Genomic DNA, 24,967 nt, shown 5'->3' on the forward strand with positions numbered 1-24,967 from the left:
TTCATCTGACACATGATGATTTTTACATCCTTTACATTCCCATCACACAACTTTCAAAGCTCTCCAGTTTGCCAATGGCCTCCTAAAAATGAATGCTCAGAACTGAACACTAGAGTAGAGCATTTCAAACTGTTTCTCTTGTTTTAGACACTACACTTCTGCGCCTAAAACTGTCCTCCACTTTTTAGCAACTACATCACATTGCTCATGAATCATTTACCCATCCTTGTGTGGTGTAATTCAACGCCTAATCATTCAATCCTATGACCTTTTTTTCTCCTCACAGAATCACACCAGCAACTGGTAAAGTGAAATGTCTGTCCAGAGTATTCTCTATGAAAAGAGAGTCTTCGTTCATCTGCAAGCTTTATCTGAGAATTAAAAATCTCAGCTGACACTTGCACCTACACACACTTTGAAGCTGCTGTACACCATTTTCCAGAAACCAAAGAGTCAGATGAGTTTCCCAACAGTTCTTCCTGGGCTGGAGTCACCTATTATGCAAAGCCAACTCATTACTTCCTCGTAGCTGGGCATCATCGTCTGTTTTCTGATCTTCCACCCTCAACATCCCCAAACCCCTTTGAAGTCAAAGCATCAGTCATTTTTGTCAGGTGTAAAAAAAACACACATAGTACGTGCGCGGAGATGCTTTGATGTCCAAATATGCAAAACCTCGATCATTTAGAGATCGCTTAATCCCCGCTGTTGCATAATGGGCCTTGATAAAACCACAGGATCTACAAAGAAGCCTTCCCTTATCTGTCGCTTTGGGGACAGGGGGTCCCTAGTCGGGAATGGGATGTCAGCAACACTCGGTCACCTCACACAACCCCTCAAACGGAGCCGAGGGAGGCGGCTCCCCCAGGCGTGACACCGCCGGCCGGTGCTCCCGGGACCCCCTCACCTCTCTTGTCCAGGAGCCACATGAACGCGAAGCAGGGCAAGAAGCCGATGGGCCCCCACAGCACGAGGAGCGCGATGTCCCAGCTGGAGAAGCCGTAGGCCTGGCGCGCCGAGTTCTGGATGGGGCCCCAGGTGTTCCAGACCAGGCCCTGCACGAACCCCAGCAGCGAGAAGAGCAGCAGCACCAGCCAGCGGCGGCCGTACACCCGCCCGGGGCTCGGGGCCGCCGCGGGGAGCGCTGCCGCCGCCGCCTCCCTGCTCCTCCAGGCAGCCCCCGGCGCAGGCCCGAGCCCGGGCCCCAGCAGCGGCTGCCGCTCCTCCTCGCTGCTCCAGCCCGAGCCCATGACGACGCGCGGCCCGCGGGGCTGCCGACCGGCGCGGATCCGGCCCGAGACGGGGGAGCGCGCGGCCGCCCCGCTCGCCCTCGGGCCTCCCGGCCGCGCCGCCGCGCCTGCGCCGCGCGAGCCGGCCGCGGTCGGGGAGGCGGAGGCGGGGCCGGGGCGCGGGACCCGGCTGCTCCCGCAGCGGGTGATGCAGGGGAGCCCGGGACGCAAGCGCGCGCGGAGCCGGCGTTCCGGAGCGGGCCGCGGGAGGCACTGGGCCGGCAGGGAGGAGCGCTGCCGGGCCTCGGGAGGAGGAAACTCCCGGAGGGGCTGGGACACAGGCGGCTGGCGGGGAACTCGGGGCTGCCGGAGGAAGCGCCCAGGTTTACGTCATGTGCCTGATAAACAACTCGGAGAACTCCAGCCACGGACGCCGACGCCTGCCTCTGCACTGGGCTTCCTCTCGTTCCTGCCCGGTTTACAGCCTCGTAAATTAGAGACGGAGCCAGGATAAGGTGCAGGCGTAGCAGGGAGCCCGGAGGACGGCCGCAGGAAAATCGTTTGTTTGTTATGCACACCAAGTACTACCTTTATTTCATCAGCCGTTTTTTGTGTGCCTTACACATCCAACGAGGAAATGAAGAACGAGTCAGTTTCATTCACAATACACGATAGAGCTCTTTCCACGCTTTTGCCTGTCATTAACAGAAGCGCGATACAGATACAGTGATTAGAGCTGGAAGGCTTTCGCCCCCAAGGGACCCAGCTTCATCTCCGGTTGTTATGATTCTGACTAGACGAAGAGTACACGGGAGGAGGGGAGGCTGCTGGTCTGTAGATCACGCAGCCGGGTATTCTGATAAACACATCCCAGGGCCTGGCAGCTGTCGGTGAGTGTCCCTGAACGCCGGGGTCCAGCGACGCGGCTTGTTCGGGTCGGGAGATGGGGCACTGGCCACGCCGTCACGGCACACCTGCCCGAGGGTCCCACTCCCCGGGGTCACGGACACCAGGCGGAGCCGCGCCGCCGCCAGAAGGCAGGGCGCAGTGGAGAGGAGGGGGAGCGCGGGCTTTCCCGGCCCCAGGCGGGCCGTCGCGGCTGCCGGGCAGACACACGCGGAGCCGCGCTGCACGGCTCCGGGCCCCGCAAGAAAGCAAGCTGCCCCTTAAACCTCCAGTACTACGGCAGGAGGAAAGCGCCGAGGCGGACAGGAAGGACCCGACGAGGAGAAGCAGAAACGAGGCCAAGAGCAGCCTCCCCTGGAAGAGGATCGCGGCCCGGCGAAGGTAAAACGGGACGCCGCGCAGGCCACGTGCCGACGTCTCCGCCGCTCAGGAATCAGAACAGGCCCGCGTGGCCCCGCCCAGTGCCCGTCACGTGACGTCCGCGCGCGCCGCTTCCGGGAGAGCCGGACAGACGCGGCGGCTAGTCTCTCCTGGGCCGCAGCTCCGGAGCCCAGGTTTCGCCTCTCTCCCGCGCCGCTCGCGCTCAGCTTCACGTGTGGGTTCGCGCCGAACTCGCGTAGTGGTCGCCATGGCAGCAGGCCCCGGGGCGGTCCCTAAGGCAGACTCTGAATCCGGAGCTGGGGAGGAGGAAGGTAGGTGCTGAGCGGGACTCAGACCCTGAGTACCGTCCAGCTGGCTCTCGGCACCTCTCGTGCGGCCGTTTGTCTCTCCGGCCCTGCAGTAAGCTTTGAGGAAAACTGTGTGTTTTCTAGTGAATGTGGCTTTTTTCAAATGGTAGCACCCAGATTTTTGATCATCGTACAGGTCCAGTATCCCTCCATCCTGCCAGTGCTGTTTCACCCGTGAGGGTGTTGTGACCATTCCAGTGGATTGAACCACTCTTGAGATACACGGAGATATTTGTGAACAGGATTGTGATTTCGGTGGCATTCTGCTTTTGGGAGCGGAGGTTTGAAGGTCGGTGAACCCGAGATCCCTGTTAGCATTTATTGAATAATTGCTCCGTGCCTGGCACTGTTCTGGGTACTGCCATGGGACCCAGGGACCTTTGACTGTATGTAACAATGCCTTTTCCCAGTTGAGTAGAGGGGCGTAGAAAGGAAAAAGAATGACTCGTGCGTGGTATCGTAGATACTCTCGGTAGTGCACACTGAGTGAGAGTTGTCACCAGGAGAGATGCCAGTGGGGAAAACATAAATGCTTCAAGGAGGGAATAGTTTGAGGTGGGCCTTTATGATTGGATGAAATAGTGACAAACTTAGGTGGTGATGCTGGGGAGTCATGGGAAGACAGGGAGCAGAAAAAGCACAGGATGAATGTGATTGGAGATCAAATGGTCATGTTTGCCGAGACAGAGAGATGACCATTCCAAGCAGAAGCAGCGAATGATAACTTCTTACTCTCTGGCCACAATCCTGCCTTCATAACTCCCTTGTTTATGTGCCCCAAAGAGACAATTCCCGAACTTCATCTATACCTTCAGTCCATTACGCCTTCCATTTTTTGTCCATCTGTAGTCCCTTGTCTAGTTTAGAGTGCATGTCATACTTCATTATTCTGATCTCTCCCTTGAAAATACACTATTCTCTTGTCCCCCCCTTGCCTTTTACTCTTCTGCCAAAACCCATACCCTGGATGAACCCAACCTTTTGCCTTCTGCACCTGCGCCTACATAGCTGAACTTTGCTGGAAAAAGTCCTGGGCAAATTGATGATATTATAAAATGAAAATGGTCAACCTCTTGAATATTCACTCAGCATGGGCCTGAGATCCTTCTGATCCTCTCTCTGTAGTAACCTTACTTTCTTTCTCCAATGGCAATTCCATAAACTCTCTATATCCTCTCTTCATCTCTTCCTCACTTTCAGCTGATGACCTTGCAAGTCAGGTCAACTCTGTATCTAGCCTGTCTACTTTTTGGCTCCTTCACTATCACACCTTGGTCCAAATTATCCACATTTCTCACCTAAACCGCTACTGTATCTTCAGGCCGTGTGTCCCCGTTTCCTCTCTTGTGCCTCTCCATTCTCTTCTCCATTCAGTGGCAAAAAGTGACACTCTCTTACTTAAAATTCTTCAATGAAATCCATTGCACTAAAAACTTAGATTAAAATCCAAACTCCTAATCATGGCCTACAAAAATCCTTGGTCTGGGCTCTGCTGATGTCTCCATCTCTTATCACTCATCACCCCTCTGCTCTTACCTGCTTCTCATAATTGGCTTCTTAGTCTTCAGATTTTAAGGTATGTCACCACCTGAGACCTTACCAGACTAACATCTAAAAGTTTTCCCCTGACCTCTAACCCTAGATGTTCAGCAGTACAGCTTCCTGCTTCCTTCATTTCACTTAACACAGTCTGTAATTACTTGTTTATTATTGTTTCTTCCCTTAGACCTTAAGTATCTTGAGGGCAGAACATATATCTGTTTTATTCAGAACGTTTGCCCAAGCAGCAAATACAATGTCAGGCTCCTAGTAGGCACTTAATACATATTTGTTGAGTGAATGAATAAGGGAACTCCGTGCCAAATCCACAGGACTTGGAAGTTGAAAGAAGTTGGTGTAAGGAATGCAAGAAACAGGGCTCCTGTAGGGCATTTTATACCAAGTTAAAGAGTCTGGACTTTGTGACAGTGTGAAGCCTTTGAGGAGCTTTAGGTGGGGGAGTAATGGGGGAGTAACACAATAAGATTTGGTTTTAGGAAGATCACTGCAGCTGAAGGGTGGAGGATAGCTTGGAGGGAGGAGAGGCTTGGAGGGAGAAAGACTAAAGGAAAAGGTACGTAAACCCCCTTAGCCACAGCACCCTCCTCTCTAAAATGCGTAACTGTTGTGAAAATTAAAGATATTGATAGATCATCTAACATAAGTGTCTGAGAGAAATTACATATTCAGCAATGGTAACCATCTTTATTGTTAATAAAAAGTGCTGGCATGGGTGACTGACTGATGTTGAAACTGAAAGAAAAAAAATTGGTTATGTCTCTGATATTTTTCAGCCTGAGAAACTACATGTAAATTAGGAACCTGAAGGAAAAGGAGGTGGTTGGGAGCACTGTTGAGTTTTTTTTTTTTTCCACTGGACAGCCAGGGAATTCCCTCTCTGGCTTTTTATTTATTATTTTTTTGGGGGGGTACACCAAGTTCAATCATCTGTTTTTATACACATATCCCCGTATTCCCTCCCTTCCTTGACTCCCCCGCCTCGAGTCCCCCCCACCCTCCCCACCCCAGTCCTCTAAGGCATCTTCCATCCTCGAGTTGGACTCCCTTTGTTATACAACAACTTCCCACTGACTATCTATTTTATAGTTGGTAGTATATATATGTCTGTGCTACTCTCTCGCTTTGTCTCAGTTTCCCCTTCACCCCCCGCCCCCTCCCATACCTCGAGTTCTCCAGTCCATTCTCTGTATCTGTGTCCTTGTTCTTGTCACTGAGTTCATCAGTACCATTTTTAGATTCCGTATATGTGAGTTAGCATACAATATTTGTCTTTCTCTTTCTGACTTACTTCACTCTGTATGACAAACTGTAGTTCTATCCACCTCATTACATATAGCTCCATCTCATCCCTTTTTATAACTGTTGAGTTTTAATGTGAATGCATAGAGTTTAGGTTTGGAAGGGTGATGCAGAAGAAGATGTCAAGAATGTAGCTGGGGGAAGAGGAGGTTTTTATTCTGTATTCGAATATCATACATTCACCCTTTTAAAGTGTTTTTTAGTGTGTTCACAGAGTTGTGTGGCTATCACTGCTCTAATTCCAGGACATTTTCATCACACCAAAAAGAACCCTGCTTCCCATTAGCAGTCACTCCCCATTCACCCTCTCTCCACCCCCTCCGCTGATCCACTGCGTCTCTATGGCTTTGCATATTCTGGGCATTTCATATAAATGGAATCATACAATATGTGGCATTTTGTATCTGGCTTCTTTCACACAGCATAATGTTTTCAATAATGTTTTCATAATGTTTTCAGCAGTGCGACACATTGTTGCAGCGTGTGTCAGTACCTCATCCCTTTCTGTGGTGAGTAATATTCCATGGTATGGCTGTGGCATATCTTGTGTATCCATTCATCCGTGGGCATTGGCTCGTTTCCACTCTGGGGCTGCGATGAATGATACTGCTGTGAACATTTGTTTACAAGTTTCTGTATGAACATATGTAGTTAGTTTCTCCTGGGCATATATCTGAGTGGAATTGTTGGGCTATATGGTAATTCCACATTTAACTTTTTGAGAAAACTGTTGATTCTTAATCTGGAAGTCCTAAGGAGGGAAAAAATCTGATAGAAGTATGCATGTGCTCCCCTGAAAAATGTAGCGTGCGTACACATTTTTGCAGGTGACTTCAAATTTTTGTATTAAAGGATTCTCCAAATTCTGTTGATGGAACTTTCTACCCTATTTTAAACTATCATCCTCCCCAGAAAAACCACTTTGGGGTGGCTGCTTATTACCACTAGAAAGTAAGTTAAATGGGCAAAAACCTCCTGGAAGAGACTTTGCTTTAAATTAAAGCTTATGTGAATAAAGGGTAAGAAAAATACGTGCATTAAATAAATGCACGTGAAAGATTCACTATGTTTAGTATAGTAACAAACATTGTGGAGGTCACAGAAAAATTAATTTTTGAGCAAACTTATTACCACTCCATTATCAAAAAATATTTGAATATACACTATCAACAGGAGACTCCTTCGTGCAGTGAGGTTGAAGCCAGTTCTTGCCCTAAAGTAGCCTGTAAATATAACTTGAGGGAAAAGAACACAAATAAAAAGACTTGTAGTATAATATATACTCGCACGGCAGGAGGCGATTAGATGGGCTGTGAATATTACGCACATCACATGCTTTGGGGGTGAGAGGAGAAAGAATGAATACAAATTGGATTGGTCTGTGCTTCTGCAAGTAATTTGAGGGTTTGGAATACAGTCCTTGATCTGCATGCAGCCTCAGGTCCCATAGACCCACTCTAAAGGACTTGAGCACCCAAGAATTTTGGTATCCTCAGGGGTCCTGGAACCAATCCCCCTCGGACACTGAGAGACAACTGTAGTTTGAATATGGGAATGAATGGAAGAAGTTGTTTCTGGCGAGGAGAGGCCAGGAGTGGAAGTGAGATCATATGGTATTTGTCTTTCTCTGTCTGACTTAGTATAATACCCACTAGATCCATCCATGTTGTTGCAAATAGCAAAACTTCTCTTTTTTTATGGCTGAATAAAATTCCATTGTATGTATATGTACCACAGGGATGTGATATTTTTTTGTTTGAAGTAACAGCTTTTAAATTATTAAAAACAAACATGACTAAGCAGAGCACAGAGGATTTGGGGAACAGTGAAACTACTTCATATGCTATTATAGTGGTGGACATATGTCATTATACCTTTTTTTTTTATTTATTTATTTTATTGGCTGCATTGGGTCTTCATTGCTGCACACAGGCTTTCTCTAGTTGTGGCACGCGGGGGCCACTCTTCATTGTGGTGTGCAGGCTCCTCATTGTGGTGGCCTCTCTTGTTGCGGAACATGGGCTCTAGGCACGTGGGCTTGGGTAGTTGTGGCACATGGGCTCAACAGTTGTGGCTCACGGGCTTTAGAGCACAGGCTCAATAGTTGTGGCGCACGGGCTTAGTTGCTCCACGACATGTGGTATCTTCCCGGGGCAGGGATCGAACCCGTGTCCCCTGCATTGGCAGGTGGATTCCTAACCACTGCGCCACCTAGGAAGTCCCTGTCATTATACTTTTGTTCAAAACCATAGACTGCACAACACCAAGAGTAAACTGTAAGATACACTGTGGACATTGGGTGATTATGATATGCCAGTTTAGGTTCATCTTTAGTGAAAAATGTACCATTCTGGTGAGTAATGTTGATAACAGGGAGGCCATGCATGTGTGAGGGGAGAGGGTATATGGGAACTTTCTGTACTTTTCTCCTAATTTTGGTGTAAACCTAAAACTACTCTTTTTTTTAAATTAATTAATTAATTAATTAATTGGCTGTGTTGGGTCTTCATTGCTGCACACGGGCTTTCTCTAGTTGCAGTGAGTGGGGGCTACTCTTTGTTGCAGTATGTGGGCTCCTCAAAGCGGTGACTTCTCTTGTTGCAGAGCATGGGCTCTAGCTGCGCAAACTTCAGTAGTTGCGGCACACGGGCTCAATAGTTGTGGCTCACGAGCTCTAGAGTGCAGGCTCAATAGTTGTGGCACACAGGCTTAGTTGCTCCACAGCATATGTGATCTTCCTGGAGCAGGGATCAAACCCGTGTCCCCTGCATTGGCAGGCAGATTGTTAACCACTGCACCACCAGGGAAGTCCCTCAACTCAGATTCTGAATGTGAGATGTTAATTCCAGGCTCATACATTGGTTGAAGCATTTCAGTGAAATTAAAAATTGCATTGAATCTGAATCTGTATTTCAGACTGAGACTGTATTTGTTTCCATTGGTCTCTCATAGTTTAAAATTTTTTTTCTGATTAGTTTTTTAATTGAAGTATAGTTGATTTATAATGTTGTATTAGTTTCAGGTATACCACATGATTTGGTACTTTTACAGAATATACTCCATTAAAAGTTATCACAAGATAATGACCATAATTCTCTGTACTATACAATATGTCCTTGTTGCTTATCTATTTTATACATAGTAGTTGTATCTCTTAATCCCCTACCCCTAATCTCATAGTTTTAGTTATAGCCAAGTTTATGCCTTGGTGAAGAGAAGGGTGCATCCTTTTTTTAATTAATTAATTATTTATTGACTGTGTTGGATCTTTGTTGCTGCGCACGGGCTTTCTCTAGTTGTGGTGAGCGGGCACTCCTCTTCATTGCAGTGCAGGCGCTTCTCATTGTGGTGGCTTCTCTTGTTGTGGAGCACAGGCGCTAGCGCACGGGCTCCATAGTTGCGGCTCCTGGGCTCTAGAGCGCAGGCTCAGTAGTTGTGTGGCACACGGGCTTCGTTGCTCCCCAGCGTGTGGGATCTTCCCAGATCAGGGCTCGAAGCAGCATCACCTGTATTGGCAGGCGCATTCTTAACCACTGCGCCACCAGGGAAGCCTCAGGTGCATCCTTCCTAACTGCTCTTCCAGTCCTGCCTGAGGAAATACCTCATTCCAGAGTCGTATGGACTTGAGATTCGTATACAGCGGACACTCCTACGTAACTGGATTTATTCCTTTTAAGTTAGAGGTGCCATGCGCTCCATGTCATTCGTGTTCTCATTTATTAAAAGGGCAGGAGGAGGCAGGGGAGTTTGAGGAAAAACAAAAGCCTGCGTGATCTTAAAAATAAAAAATTCTCATGCTAGAGCACATGTGTAATTCACATGTAGCTAAAATGCTTCATATCCGGTAATGACGAATATTAGAAAAACGGAACTGTTCAGTATTTTTTAAACTGTGGCAAAAAACAAATAACATAAAACGTATCATCTAACCATTTTTAAGAGTACTGTTCAGTACTAAGTGTATTCACATTAATGTGAAACAGATCTCCAGATCCTTTCTGTCTTGCATATCTGAAACTCTGTACCCCGGAAACAACTCGCCTTTTCCCTCACTCCTCAGCTCCAGGTCATTGCCCTTCTACTTTTGTTTGATTTTGTCTATTTTAGACACCTCATGTAAGTGGAATAACACCACACTTGTCTTTCTGTGGCTGGCTGTTTATACTTAGCAAAATGTTCTCAGGGTTCATTCCTGTTGTAGCCCGTGACAGTGTTTCCATCCCTTTAAAGGCTGAAGAATATTCCACTGCATGTGTAAACGTTTTGTTTATCCCTTCATCTGTCAATGGACGTTTGGGGTGCTTCCACCTTTTAGCTGTTATGAATAGTGCTAGTAGGACTGTGAGTGTCCAAATATCTCTTCAAGACTCTTCTGTTGAATATTTTTGATGAAAAGAGATGAAATAACCAATTGATTCTGAACTATGGAAAACTTACTTAGTGGGAGCTGAAGAAATGGAAATGCTTTGGTAGAAATCTTGAAGGTACTTTGAAGCATTTTAAAGAGCTCCAGTCTTTGAGGCACCGATCTTTTGAGTATTAACTTCATTTAAAATATAGATTTTACTTTTCTCACTTTTAGGTTTAGGAACTTACAAGCATCGTGAGTCATTTTCTGGCTCATAAATGGATTAAAGTGAGGAGGAGAAGACAACCTTTGGGTGAGCTGGGCAAGAGTTACGAGTGTAAGAAGGTGGCAAGAAGAGGGTGGTAAATGCCCAGCAGGTAGCTGACCCCGGTCCCGGGCCTGGACCTGCCTGGGTGTCCACGACCACACAAGCCTTGGTATTGGCAAGGCTGTGTCACCTCAGCCTCAACACTTTGTGGTTTCTTCATTGGGACCACCCTCTAGGTCTCGAAATCCAAAAGGTTTATGACGATTCATCGTCAGCAGAATTTTCTTAGTTCTTATTGACATTTTAAAATAGTGACTATAAACATAAAATCATCTTTGGTGTAAGTTTTACCATTTGGTCTTCAGTCCGAATACAGTCATTTTGTTATATAGTACTTGCATCATTCCATAGTGTTTCACTGACCTGGTCTAAATGTTCATTATTTTTTACCCTGATATCTACCATTCCAGGTGGTAGATGAATCTTGTGTGTAAATACAGTAGTCATCAGATTGATGAAGCCATCATAGGCTTACACGTATATATTTAGAAATAAATTAACTCACAATGCTAGGACCCAGTTTTTTGTTCATACTGTATCACTATGGTGAATCTCTGTGTTGTAACTTGAGGCTTACTCTTATGTCACCTTCTGAAAATTTTTCTAATAAAATGTAAAACTATGAAATTTAAAATTAATAGTTATTAAAATTATACCTGACATGAGAGGTGAGTTAGTTTCAACGTCAGAATCTTTGTCTTTGTTGTGTTCTATCAATATTAGGAGAGTCTTCTGGAAACTTGATATTTCTTGTCTTAAATTCTAAATCTCAGATACAAATCCAAGCCAGATATTAATTGACTGAAGCCAGATTGCTAGCAAATTCAGAGAAATTAGGTTTCAAATTATCTTGTACTTTGCATTAATTAAGGAAAAAATTAACTGGGAAAAGAGTAAATTGATTTTTGATGGTGTTTCACTACCTCCAAAGAATTAATTGTTACCAAAGCTATAATAAATTGTCTGAATGACATGCTACATTTAGAGGGAGAGAAGACTATTGTGTGACACCTAGATCACTAATCTGATTTTTTCAGCAGTTTCTAAGTCACCTAATTAGAAATTGCTACTTGCTGCAAGTTTAGACCTAAATACATTTATCCTTTAAAGGCTGTTGAGGTTGCTTCAAAATTTTTATAGGTCTTGGCAAATATCCCTGGCCTGGAATAACTGGGTGCATTTCTAGGCTGTTTAATTAATACAGTGTAGATTGTGTGCTTCTTTAAAGATAATTGTAACACTTAAATTTGTTAAGTTAATAGCCCAGTTCATTGTTGATGAAACTATCAGAACCCGAATTACTTTATCTCACAGGCAGCTGATGGCTTTGTTTCACGGATCGGCCTGAAATTCTGCAAATATGCTAATTTCCTGTTATGGTGAGCATCCTGCCGATCTTTTCTGCATGTGCTTCATAGCACTTTTCATTCATTTAGCAACTGTTTGAGCATTTAATATATTCCAGTCACTGGGCCTAGTATTTTCTCATCAAATTTTAGTTTTTAGGGTCTCCTATTAAATAGCCTCTGGGATGTTTGGGATTTTTTGATCAGGTCATTAAATACTTTTTAAAAAAATTTACTGTTATGTGAGAGGAAAGAATATTCATTTACTTCTTTGAAGCTGTTCTGTCAAAACACTACTGGTGTTACTGATGCCCATGTACTTAGTTGAACAAATAGGAGGACTGTTTTGAGAACATTCAAAGCCATGTGATCTATTGGCTCTGATTTAAGATAAGGAGAATACATAAATCCTCACCCCCAAAGGACTGGTGCTTCTATTTTTCTCCGCCCTTTAAAGTTCTAGAAGCAAAATGTTCAAAGCTTTAACATTTTACACCCTTAGAACTGAAAGAATGTTACAGTGTGTCATACCTGCGGTGATCCAGCCTGAGCCATGAAGCACTCTCTAGGGAGAGTATGATTGTCCTTAAAAAGATAGCCTCAGAAGGCAAGGTGCTAGTTCAGTTATGAACTAGTAACAGAGCCCAGACTATGAGTTACTTTATTTATATGATAGGATTCAGGAGGTAGAGTTTTCCTGGCTTTGATTCAGGGGCACAAAGATGGACATCTTTGCATTCTTTCAGCTGGTGTTTTGGGCCTTTTTTTTAATCTCTTAAGATGATTAACCATGATGTCTGTTTTCTAGGCAGAATATAGGCAAGGAGGATAAGAGGGAAAGGCTGACTCAGCAACTTGCAGCTATATCTCTGGCCACTCCTATCTGCAGAGGAATCTAGGAAATGTCATTTTTTCAGCCACTCCCATTGCGCAAAGTTCTGTTAGTGAGGAAGAAGGAACCAGTAGTGCGTAAGGTAGGCAACGAGCAATCTCTATCGCAGGTATTAACTACTCCCCCCACCACACGTACAGATGTGCACAAACCAGAACATTCCTCTCTCCCCAGCAGCACGTGTGGATTTATTACCAGTGATCCACCTAGAGCTTCCCTGCACCAACGTATCTCTTCAGCTCAGACTGTCTCCCTGAGCTTTCAGTGCTAGTGTAGGTCCTACAGTTCTAATTCTCTGGAAGCAGGATTCTGCAGTAGAAAGAGCACTGGACTTGCAATCAGGGAACCGGACCTATAGTCCCGTCATCACTAGTGTTTTGACCTTTGACATCTGAACTTCCATTTCTTCATTTGGATAATGGATATAAAATACCTTCTCTACCTGTGTTTTACAGGCTTAGAGGATCCAATGAGCACTTTTATTTTAATGTATATAAAAGTGTGTGGCAAATAGTCAAACCATAAACAAGTCAATATATGGTATTGTTATGATGGTGATTTTCACAACCAAACTCTCATCTTCCCAGCAGAAGGAGATGTTGCTCCCAACTTTTCTCTCGTAGCAAGGCACAAAGTCTGGAAACCTGCCTCCCACCCCACATCTCTTTGGTCATAATAGTCTTTGAGGTTGTTCTCCTAGTATTTCTCCATCTCTACCATCTCTGCCTTCCTCACTGCCACCCCTTGTTGTTCAGGGCCTTATTACCACACTTCTCACTTGGCTGTTGCAATGCCTCTCTGAGTCAATTCCAGTCTCTGCAGCTCCACACATTTCTTCAGAGCCCTCATTTTTATCGTTAATGAATAGAACATGCCAGGGGTGGGATGTACCATGAGAGAACTGTTTAGTAAATTATTTTTCTACTTTTGAGACATTAGGTTGTTTATATTTTCAGGTTTTTTATTATGGTAATCGATATTTTATGCATGTACGTGTATACAGTATATACGTATATGGCTTATGAGTAATTATTTTGTTAAGAGCAGATTCCTCTAACATGAATTATTAGGTTAATGGGGGGTTCTTTGAGACTTCTACTTCACTTCCCCAGTTGTTTCCCAAAGGGTAGCTCTAATTTAAGTGTCACAAACAACAGGTATTATCACGAATGTATTACAGCTTTTCATGGTCTAGCAAAACTTTGAAAATATATAATTAAAAATGTGGCTCGTCCATTTTCATACACAGGAAATCCAGGCACTCCAAGTCCAGGAAGACTTGCTGGATTGCAATCTAGGTAACCCTGTACTTACATTTATTGGCTGGCATGGGTTAAGACCTTTTTTAAAATATTCCTGGTTCCAGCCTGTCTTCCTTCACAGGGCTCTTCAGTGTGAAAAGGTCACTAAGGGGCTTCACATAGGGCTTCTTTTACATAGGGCTTCTTCTACCTAGAGACCCAAGAGTGCCTTCTGTCTTCCTTGCTCCACGTAGGCCCCCACCTCTCGCACCTGCCCTTCCGCGGAAGCACCCACACTGATGTCCTCACACGAGAGCCCTGACTACATAGAAGGGGACAGAGTGTTCTCAGATGTTAACTGCTGAGGGCTTATAGCCTGCTCGCCTTCAACACCGGTTTAGGAGAGGTTTCGGAGTTTTGCCCTTGTCTGAGAAAGGAGGGCCAAACTGACCTAAATTTTCATTTTCTTTTATAAACAAGCCTTACATTTCAAAAAGTACAGATTACCCAGGTTCCTCGATGAGTCCTTCCCCATCCCTCTTCCTTTTATCAGAAAGTTTAGAAGAATGTTGGTTGATGGGGGAATTTGGATTATTCATGAGCTTTCCTTAATTTTTTTGAGTAAGTGTAATTACAGGTTAGGTAACTGAAATAGAGAGTTTAGCTGATTGTACCAGAGAATCATAAATACATGTTTTGGGGATCCAAGTATGAAGCATTTTTTAACTTTCCCCCCAAACTTTCATCTTAAGATGTCTTTAAAGAGAAACTTACTTGTTCTTTTATGTAACAAATATTAATCTTTACTCTCCTATCCGGGATTAACGTTCTATGATTGAAATTTATTGAAGTTCCCAGTAAATCAGTGTTAGTTTGTGCATATTCCCCTTCAGCTTATAGAGGCAGTCGTAATCAAGGCTTAACACTGATACCCACCCTAGCACATCTTTTATCTTTTTAAATCTTGCGATAAAATAATCCCCTGTCCCTGCTCCCCATCAGCGGCTGTATGAATTCAGTAGCCTTTTTGGCATAAACATGTGCTATAGCAAGTAGAATTGTTGCTGACTCCAGCAATCTAGTTGTTCAAAAGTGTGTCCCATCAGCATTTCTTACATAATTCTCTATTTAGGAAATAATATTTTCAAAAAATGGCATCTCTTAAATGTACACAAATAATTGGAAAGTCTTTTTTAAAAAACATTTTTGTCATTGGAAATTGTAAATGTTTTCCAACATTTACAATTTAATATTTGAGAAAAGGCATTGAAGTATTATGGCTCTTTGAGGCCAAATATTTATGTAAACAGTAATAAGTGAGGAGTAAATGCAGTGCAGTTACACAGATTTGCCATAATAGAAATGTTATTAGCTATTTATTCGTATTATATGAAATAACTTTTTAGTTATCTATCTATTGCTCTATTTATTTCTCTCCCTAGGTAAACATGTCAAACCTTTTACACCACAAAAAGCAAAAGAAATTGTAATGTCTTTACAACAACCTGCCGTCTTCTGTAACATGGTTTTTGACTGGCCAGCACAACACTGGACTGCGAAACATCTTTCTGAGGTCCTTCATGACAAGCAGATACGATTCCGGATGGGAACGAGAAGCACAGATACAGGTAGGACTACAAGGAATCATCATAATATCTCTTCAGTAGCATTCCCACATTCTCAACCGTGGTTTCTTTATCCCTAGAGAATCCTTTATTTCTAATCCTCTTTTAGACCATTTTCAGATAGAAAAACTTTATTAGAAGTTTTCAAAGGACAGTTTAAGAGTTTTTTTTAGACTAAATAACCTATAATTTTTAACCCCATATAAAATGTATTTATGTATCATGGTTCATTGAGCTTGGTAGACACAATAAATAACTGTTAATGTGCTATTATTTATGCGACTGAAAGAGACCAGTACTAATCCCTTCCACTTTTGACTGATGTAGAACGTGTCCTTTTATTTGTGGCTTCAGGCACTATTTATAGTGCTCAGTCTGGGTGTAATTTTCTCTGTCTGCTTTATCAGCTGCCTGACCTCTATTGCATTGCATAAATGTGAAACGTATGTGAAGCTGGGTTTTTTCATCCTCTTAAGCAATTAGATTTTGCCAGCTCCCTCTTCTTCCCTGAAGACTTGTAGCAGTATGATTTTTTACCTCACAGTCAAATAAAGCAATTACTGTTACTCTAAAAATAGTTAATTTAAAGGAAAGAAAGAATTCAGATTAGGAACTGTTTCTTATCTAAAGAAGTCCATGACCATTGTCTGGCTTCAGAATATGTGTTTAACTTCTATTTAAATATGGGTAGGTTTTGGTAGTCTAGAAATTCATAGTGTTTTAAGCGTTGCTGTGAAGTGGCTCTAAGCATATCTATTAATAACTCAGAGGGAACTAGAAAATTACCCAGTTTCTCTTCCAGCTTCTCCAAGCTTCTTTTTCTAATGTCAATCTTCTAGTATATCTCATATAATTATTGGGGTTTTGGTGTCTGGAACCCCTTTGTACTCCAGTGACAGGTAGAGCAGGATTAATAGACCTGAAACTCTTTGGCATTTCATTCTACTCTTAGACAAAATGTTTACTGTATTTTTAAATTAAATGCTAGACCAGCAGCAGCCACATAAAAATCAACTTGTGCTCTTTTCTTCTTGATTTTAGTCAAATAAGTCTTACATTCATTGAAGTGTCTGTTAAACAATAATTTGAAGAAAAATAGAAATTGTAATTTTTTTCACCTCCTGGTTCGACTCCCCTGTATAGTATTGTATATACTATTACTGAGAGCTATTGAGAACTATTGTGTCAGGCAATGTTCTGAGTGCTTTATACGTATTAACTCTCTTAATCTTCTTCAGATCCACTGGGAGTGGTGCTATTATTATCCTGTTTTATAGAGGAGATACAGTAATTTAACATTTTAAAGTTAGTACTCAAGCATAGAAGAAAAAGGGAAGTAGAAATTCTCTGCAGTTGAGAGAAAGTGAGTTTTTACCAAAGATAATTTGTTCTTTTATAAAATTCAGACAAAAGTCACATGAAATTCACCATTTAAAAGTATACAATTCAGTGGTGTTAGCATCTTCACAATGTTGTGCAACCACCACCACTGTCTAATTCCAGACCATTTTCATCACACGGAAAAGAAATCTGGTTCCCATTAGTGGCCACTCCCCACTGATCTCCTTCCCCAGCCCCTGGCAATCACTACTTTCTGTTTTTATACATTTGCCTATTCTGGACATATTATATAAATGGAATCATGCATTTGTGGCCTTTTGTGTCTAGCTTTTTTCATGGAGCATGCTTTCAAGACTTACGTTTTAGCGTGTATCTGTATTTTGTTTTCATTATTGGATAATATTCCATTATATTGATAAACAATTGATAGACATTTGGGTTATCTTTTGATAGACGTTTGGGTTATTTCTACTTTTTGGCTATTATGAATAATGCTACTCTGCATATTTATGTGCAAGTTTTTGTGTGGACATATGTTTTCCCTTCTCTTGGGTTAAACCTAGAAGTGTAATTGCTGGGTCATACAGCAACTATGTTTAACCTTTTGAGGAACTGCCAAACTGTTGCCCAAAACAGTGGAACCATTTTACATTCCCACTCCAATGTGTGAGGGATCCAGTTTCTCTACATCCTTGCCGATACTTATTCCATTTTTTATTCTAGCTATCTTAGTGTGTGTAAAGTACTATCTCATTATAGTTTTGATGCATTTCCCTAATGGCTAATGTTGTTGAGCATCTTTTTATGGGCTTATCGACCATTTGCATATCTAATTTGGAGAAATGTCTATTCAAATCCTGTGCTCGTTTTCTAATTGAAATGTTTTTTGTTTTTATGTAGTTTTTTTGTTGTCTTTTTGTTGTCAAGTGGTAAAAGAGATCTTCATGTATTCTGGATACTAACTCTTATCAGATATGTGACGTGCAAATATTTTCTCCTATTATGTGAGTTGTCTTAATAATTTGTTCCTTTAAAGTTATTTATTTGAGTATAAATACAGTACATCCACAAGCAGTGTAGGGTAGTGGTGTAAGAGAGCTGACTTGAGTCAGCTCACGTGGGTTCAAATTTTGGCTTACTCTGTGAGTTTCAGCAAGTCACTTAACTTCCCTGTATCCTAGAAATGTTTTCAAGATTAAATGTGTTCGTATTCATTAAACATGTAGAACAGTGCCTAGCACATAGTAAATGCTCAACAAATGTTATTTAAAAATAGAAACAATTTAAAAATAAAAATATACCTTCCTCATTTTAGAGAACACTGGGAAAATGGGAAGACCCAAAGAAATTTAAAAACACTTAGTCCTATTACCAAGAGGCAATCACTGATTACATTTTTTTTTTTTTTTTTTTTGGGGGGCACACGGGCTTAGTTGCTCCGCGGCATGTGGGATCTTCCTGGAGCAGGGATTGAACTCATGTCCTCTACATTGGCAGGCGGATTCCCAACCACTGCGCCACCTAGGAAGCCCCACTGATTACATTTTGATGTATGTCCATGCGAGCCTCATTGTATTTTAAAAATAAAGTTATATTAATTTTAATAGCCTGCTTTTTTTTTAACCTAACATATTCTGAATAGCTTCTCTTGACATTAAATATGCCTTTGAAATGGCTACCTAATATTCCATCGTATGGTAGTATCATAATTTATTTTCAAAATTCTCCAATTTGATTAGATTGCTTAGAAGTTTTACATTTATAAGTAAGACTGTAGTGAACTTGTGCAAACATAAAAATGCTCCAGGCTTCTCATTGCTTCCCTAGGGTAGATTCCTAGGAGAATGACTGGGTCCAAGGGCGTGAACATTATCCCTGGGAGCAGCGCTGTGCTGTCCATGAAGCGTCTTAGCCAGAAATCTCTGAGTCATCTGATGGCCTCTAAGTGGCCTGGTGACTTGGTGACTTACACCCTAAGAATCCAGCATCCTGCTGCTTCTCCGTCTGTGGCCATCCTCCAGTCGGGGTTACCCTGCTCTCTCTCACCTCCGTGGTTGCGGTAGCCTCGTCCCTCTGCACCCCTGCCCTCCCGCCTCAGCCAGTCTTCATATTGAAACCAGAGACAGCTTTAAAAAAAGAGAAATCTCATCTTCTTTCTCTGTTTAAAACCCTTAGATGGCTCCCCATTACCCTTAGGCTAAAGACCAACATTTTTTGTTTTGGTATGGAAAGCTCTGTTTGCCTCCTCACCTTAATTCCTGTTTCTGAGCTTGGGGCAAAAAAGCATTTTTTTTTTCAGTTTTTGTATTTCCAGAGGTTTGTTTCTTCTTACTTCAGGGCCTTTGCATGTACAGTCTAGGGGTTCTTCACTTCCTCTTACCCCAGCTTTACCTAGTTGATTCCTCTGCTTCCTTCAGATCTTAGCTCAAGTGTGATTTTCTCGTGGTCGTCTTTCTGACCACATCTCCCACCCTCACCCTCCAAATCAGGTGTGACTATTAAGTTATCTTAGAGCACCTTGTATTTCTGAGTAACACTTAGCACAGTTCTAATCACATGGTTAGTTGTGTAAGTTTAAAGTTTCTCTTCCCCTCAAGAGGGTCACCTTGTGAGGGCCAGGGCCATATCTTATCATTGGCTGAGCACCTGACATCCAGATTGCCAGACATCTGTGGAGGGAAAGAACGAAAGACCTTTGATACACGAGGCCAAGTGCTTTGCAGAAGGGTGATTTACATTCACTCTCAGAACACGCAAGGGGGCCTGTCTGCCTACTCCTTTGCCCAAACTGAAATTTATATTTTTTAAAGAAACATCTTGTTGATAGGTGAAAGATGGGTGTCTCATGACTTTAATGAACATTTCTTTGCTGGTGATGTTGAACATATGTTCGTGTTTATGAATAATTTGTATTTTTGTCTGGTAATTGTTCCTTCACTTATCCTTATTAGGATTTCAGGGTTTGGGGTTTCTTAATAAATAAATTCCTTATATATTATGAATACTGTGTTTGTTACTAATGGACTAAACTAATGTTTCCCAGTTTATTGTTTGCCTTTTGATTTTGCTTCATATTTTTATAGTAAAATCAAATAATATTTCATTAAAAATTTTATTCTTATTTATTTTACTTAGAAATTTCTTCTGTATCCTGACAATAGATAAATGTTCTAATATTCTCTTCTAACAGCTTGTGATTAATGGTTTCTTTCTTACATTGTACTCTTTGTCCATTCCATATTTATTTTGGTATGTGGTGTTCACTGACTTTTTTCCAAATAGTTAAGTTGGAAATAACATCTTTATTGTAGTACCATTTACTGAATAATCCTTTTTTTCCCTATTGACTTGGAAACCACCTTTATTATATTACTATATTCTTATATATTCCAGCATCTGTTTTTGGACCACATATCAAGCTATCAGTTTTGGGGCCAGTGAAACACTTTTTAAAAACGATTTTAGCAGCTGGTATATATTTTAATATTTGAAAGAACAACTCGTCCTCTCTAATCACTCTTCTTTCTCAATATTTTATTAGATACTATTGAATTTTATTCCTCTAAATGAATTTTAGAGTTAAACAGTGTGCTCACATTGAACATCGACTGTTGCCTGCCCTCACGCCCTCAGCCACCGCAGCTGCCCCGCCTCCGCATCGGAGGGGCTTTCAGGATAGAGAAGAACAGGATCCTGGCACCAGATAATTAAGATGCATATCAGAGGAATAATTTCAGTGAGCCTAGACTTTTGCATCTTCTCATACATAGAAAAGCACTAAAATCATTAACTTGAGATGTCTGGGGTTTTTGTAATCAGCAGTAATCTTTTGATGTTTGACTACAGTTTTTTTTTTCCCCCCACAAAAACTCCTATATATCCCGGCTCCTCCCTTACCTCTTTGGAACAGTTCCTCAGAGCTATCTGAGAGGCTGTCTCCCAGGCTATAGTCCTCAGTAAGATCCTCATATAAAATATAACATGCAACTTTTAGGTCATGTGTTTTTCTTTTTCTTTTTTTCTCTTTCTGTCAACAGAATTTCACATGAAAATCCATGAAGTACTATAAATTACGTAATTTGGAAAGAATGTACCTTGTGACAATACTGTATCTTTCTACACAAGAATGTGTAATCTTCACTTATCAAGTTTGTTTTATCTCAGTAAAAAGATTTGGGGAAAAAAAAGATTTGGAGTTTTCATATGTCTACAAATTTCTTAAAATAGTACAAACTTTTTATAGCTGTTAGGAAGGAAATATTTTTGCCTGTTCTGTTTTTCTAACTAATTGTGATTGGTACACAAATAAAAGCCATTTATTTTTTGCATGTTTATTTTTTTATCCAGCCACTTAATAGTGTATATAATTTTTTAGTTTATTCTTGTGGGCTTTTTAGGAAGACAGGCATATGACCTTGCAAGCAATGATAACTTTGTTTCCCTTCTATTGAGCATATATATTTCGGTTTTAGGTCTTGGTTAGTGTTTTTCTAGAATGCTTGCAATAATAGCATTAATAACTAGCATATTTGACTGTAATGTATCTGTTAAGGAAGCAGATAATGACATCATATAGCTCTTTGAAACCATCTTGGATCGAATTCATTTGCCAACATGTATAACCACACTGTCGCTCAGTAATCTGCTGGCAGTAATTTGGCATCTGCAGACATCACCCTAAACATTTGTAGATAGGGAGTGGAGTAACCATCAGAAGTCATACTCCGTACCCACGTGCCAGGTGTTTCTCGCGCGTGAAACGATGAAGTCTAACAAAATGGAGAAATATTTGTCTCACTGCTGCGCAAAAAGTATTCTAGGACTCCCTTGTGTAAGCGTTAAAAGCAAGCTCAATTTACACACTATTTCCAAATCCTAAACTCAGTTGAGCTTCTTCTTATCTAACAGTTTGACAGTAAGTGGGATGAAAGTTGCAGCTGCCGAGGCCACTTTAATGTTAAGTGAAAGAACAATAATATTCAAGTTAGAAAGGAATAATTCCAGTGCATAGAATAAACTAAGAAAAACAGCTGTACTTCTCAGAAAGAAATTGTCATGACAACAGAATGAAAACAGTGCGTTTGGTGCTATCATTACCAGGAAGGAGTGAAGAGATTCTGTTTTGAAATCACTATGTAAGTGAAAAAGTATGTCATTTTCATTCATTCCATTCACTGTAATTTTCCCGACAGTAACAGCTCTCACATATAGTTTTTTGCATTTTTAGATTTTCATTTTTTTAAGTACAGAACTTGCTGTCACAGAAAATGAAATCTTCTGATGAGGGTGCCATACAGATGTGCCTGTGAAAACTGGTCGTAACTGAAAAGTCCTCAGTCTACCCCAGGGGCAGGTGGCTCAAGTAATGGCTTCAGTATTCAGTTGGATCAGTTGGATTGAATTCTGTGAAGTGAGTGAAAACTCACAAGACTGTGAAATGTCTTCAGGCTCACATTGGAGCTTACTCAAATGATTTAGAAATGATCCTAGTTCCATGCAGCTTTCTTGCTACGTGGGTTTTTGTTTGTTAAAAAACTGTGTTCCAATGCTGTTATGGTAAATTCTTGACAATGATGTTGATAATATTAAGAGCTTATGTATATTGATGGATTGCTCTGTGCCAGCCACCGTTGGGAATGCTTCTCAAAAATTATCAAATTTAAATTGTTCTTAAATATGCAGATTTTAATCTTTTAGATAAATGTACCCTAGTAAAGTTTTCCTGCTTCTCAAAGTCAGGTGACAAGTTGATGAAGTAGATGCATTAAGAATGACATATACCCTCCCCTCTATTATTTCTCTGCCATTCTGAGGTTTGGGGATAAACAGAGGAGGGGGAAAGGTGATTGGGATAATCCTGAGCAGTTTGGGAAGAAATGGAAGGAAAGGATAAAAGCTGTTTGAATACCCTTTTCTTCCTGCTACTAATTTGGCTGACTTTTACAGCACCCCGAGTAAATATATGAATGAATAATAAAAAGTACAAATAATAGTGCCTTTTACTGAACATCTGTTATGTGTCAAGCATTGTGCTGACTGATATACATGTGTTAGATCTACATTTCCTCTTGAAAGGATTTCATGCTTTGCAAAATAGATTGTAATCAGATTTCTTAAATATTAACATCCCAATGTACATTTAAAGTATTCTGCTAATTGCAAAAAAATTCGTTTCATCACTAATTTAGAAGAATAATTCTTGTATAAATGAGTTCTACCCCTAATAACAAACCACTATGGACAGACAGTAGACTTTTCTAGAAGCTTTCCTGCTCAATCCTCATCTCCGGTGGTCTTTGCCTTTTCCTAGGTGTCTGTGGCACAAAATTTTGCGTCTAATTATGTAATGCCTCAAAATGCCTATTATTGACGTTAAAGTTTTCTTTTTGTCTAAATGTATTCTAAGCTCAAGAGTATTATCTATTTCTCTTGTGTTCCTGCAAGCCTGGGCACAATGCTAGTTACACATCAGGTACTTAATAAATGATTCTGAAATAAATGAGTTAATGAATAAATGAACAGACTTCAAATTGCCATTGTCCAGTTAATGATTCTGAGGAGCTCTGTATGATAAATGTGCAGTATGAAGTTGAAAACTTTCAAAAAATAGTTTTGTGTTGTAGCCTTTTTTTTTTTTTAAAGAAGTAGTTCTCAGACTTTTTGGTCTCAGGTTACACTTAAAGACGACTGAGTACCCCAGCGAGTAAGTTTTTATCGATGTGGGTTACATCTAGTGATACTTACCATTATTAGAAATTAAAACCAAAACATGTCTACTTAAAGGAAAACGCTCAGTGTAAGAGCTGGGAGTTTAAGTTTTATTCAGGGTCTTAATGAGGACTGTAGCCCAGGAGACAGCCTCTCGGGAGCTCTGAGAAAACTTCTCCAAAGGGTAAGGAAGAAGCCAATATGTATGTGATTTTTGGCTGGGGAAAATGTGCAGTCAAGCAGACACCTTGGTTAAAGATTACTGCTGGTCACAAATAACAAATATTTAAAGTTAATCAATTTTAGTGCTTTTCTTTAGGAAGATGCAAGAATCTGGGTCATTGAAATTCTTCCGGAGATATACATCTAACTTTAAGAGGCCGACTTGTTCAAAGCACAGAGCATCTTGTTATGGTCTTAATTTGCTCTGAGAGTACACTATTGGTCAGTGACTGCAGTGGGTTACGACTCATTCCTTGTAGAACTGGTTGGTGAACAGTGCTCTTTGTTCTTCTTTGTTTATAGACATTTAACAGTATAAAAACATAAGCATATACTCCACTAGCTGTCGGAGCTGTGACATCAACACAAGTCTTGTAGCCTCTGGAAAACTTCACTGTACTCTTGTGAGAGAATAAGCATGAAAAGGGCAAATACTATCATAGGATTATTATGAAAATAGTTTAGACCTCACAGACCCCTGAAAAGGTCTTGGAGAATTATTAAGCTAAAGTATTCCACTGGATTACTGCATCAGGCTTATAGAAAGGATAGTCTTTAATCTTAAGGCTAAAACTGTGTTTTTTACTTTTAAATTTAATCATGAGTATTGTAAGTGTTGTAAATGGTTCCAGTTATTTAGCAAGTACATAGTTAATTTCTAATTAATGTTAAATAATAGTTAACATTTCTTGGTTGAAATTATCTTCATTTTAAAACCAACAATATTAGGAAACTGTGTTCAGCGTACACTTAAAGTTGTGTTCTCTTACATTGCAGCTCCTCAGTTTGAAACCACATGTAGTTACGTAGAAGCTACACTTGAAGAGTTTCTGACCTGGAACTGTGACCAGTCTCGTATTTCTGGACCATTTAAAGACTACGATCGTTCCAAATTCTGGGCTTATGCTGACTATAAATATTTTATCAGTCTATTTGAAGACAAGACAGATATTTTCCAGGTAAGTCAGTACATTTCTTTGAATCATTGTATAACTTGTTCTTAAGAAAAGGTCACAGATTAGAATTTCCTTGGTACTTTTTCCCTCACTGTCTTTTCCTCTGAAAAGCAGTCACCATGAGTCTTGACTATCCTATTTACTACTCAAGCCCAGTGATTTGTTCAAAGGAAGTGTAATGTTTGGGCTACAAAGATCATCAGTCTTCTTATAATTTTCCGTCGCCATATTTCCTGCA

General features: G+C 41.2%; 2 protein-coding genes across 15 annotated transcripts in view; one reads left to right on the plus strand and one right to left on the minus strand.

Moving 5' to 3' along the window:
* The window catches only part of SLC49A4 (solute carrier family 49 member 4), a 95,809-nt gene extending 94,419 nt beyond the window's left edge, over positions 1-1,390 (minus strand). The window contains exon 1 of the mRNA XM_057697785.1: positions 908-1,390. Within this exon, the coding sequence (XP_057553768.1) occupies positions 908-1,250 (343 nt within the window). The 5' untranslated portion in view covers positions 1,251-1,390. The remainder of the gene's footprint in view (positions 1-907) is intronic.
* A 1,138-nt stretch (positions 1,391-2,528) lies between these two features.
* Positions 2,529-24,967, plus strand: part of HSPBAP1 (HSPB1 associated protein 1) — a 65,629-nt gene continuing 43,190 nt past the window's right edge. For 3 of the 14 annotated variants that reach the window (XM_057697769.1, XM_057697774.1, XM_057697775.1), the window contains exons 1-6: positions 2,761-2,827; positions 11,713-11,777; positions 12,553-12,718; positions 13,886-13,934; positions 15,320-15,505; positions 24,551-24,732. In XM_057697769.1, the coding sequence (XP_057553752.1) occupies positions 12,647-12,718; positions 13,886-13,934; positions 15,320-15,505; positions 24,551-24,732 (489 nt within the window). In that variant the 5' untranslated portion in view covers positions 2,761-2,827; positions 11,713-11,777; positions 12,553-12,646. Of the gene's footprint in view, positions 2,828-2,999; positions 3,153-10,304; positions 10,384-11,712; positions 11,778-12,552; positions 12,719-13,885; positions 13,935-15,319; positions 15,506-24,550; positions 24,733-24,967 lie in introns of those variants that run through there. The other 11 variants (XM_057697772.1, XM_057697770.1, XM_057697773.1 and 8 more) reach the window with 11 other exon arrangements.

The sequence above is a fragment of the Hippopotamus amphibius genome, chromosome 10 (assembly GCF_030028045.1).
Source record: "Hippopotamus amphibius kiboko isolate mHipAmp2 chromosome 10, mHipAmp2.hap2, whole genome shotgun sequence".
Lineage (NCBI taxonomy): Eukaryota > Metazoa > Chordata > Mammalia > Artiodactyla > Hippopotamidae > Hippopotamus > Hippopotamus amphibius.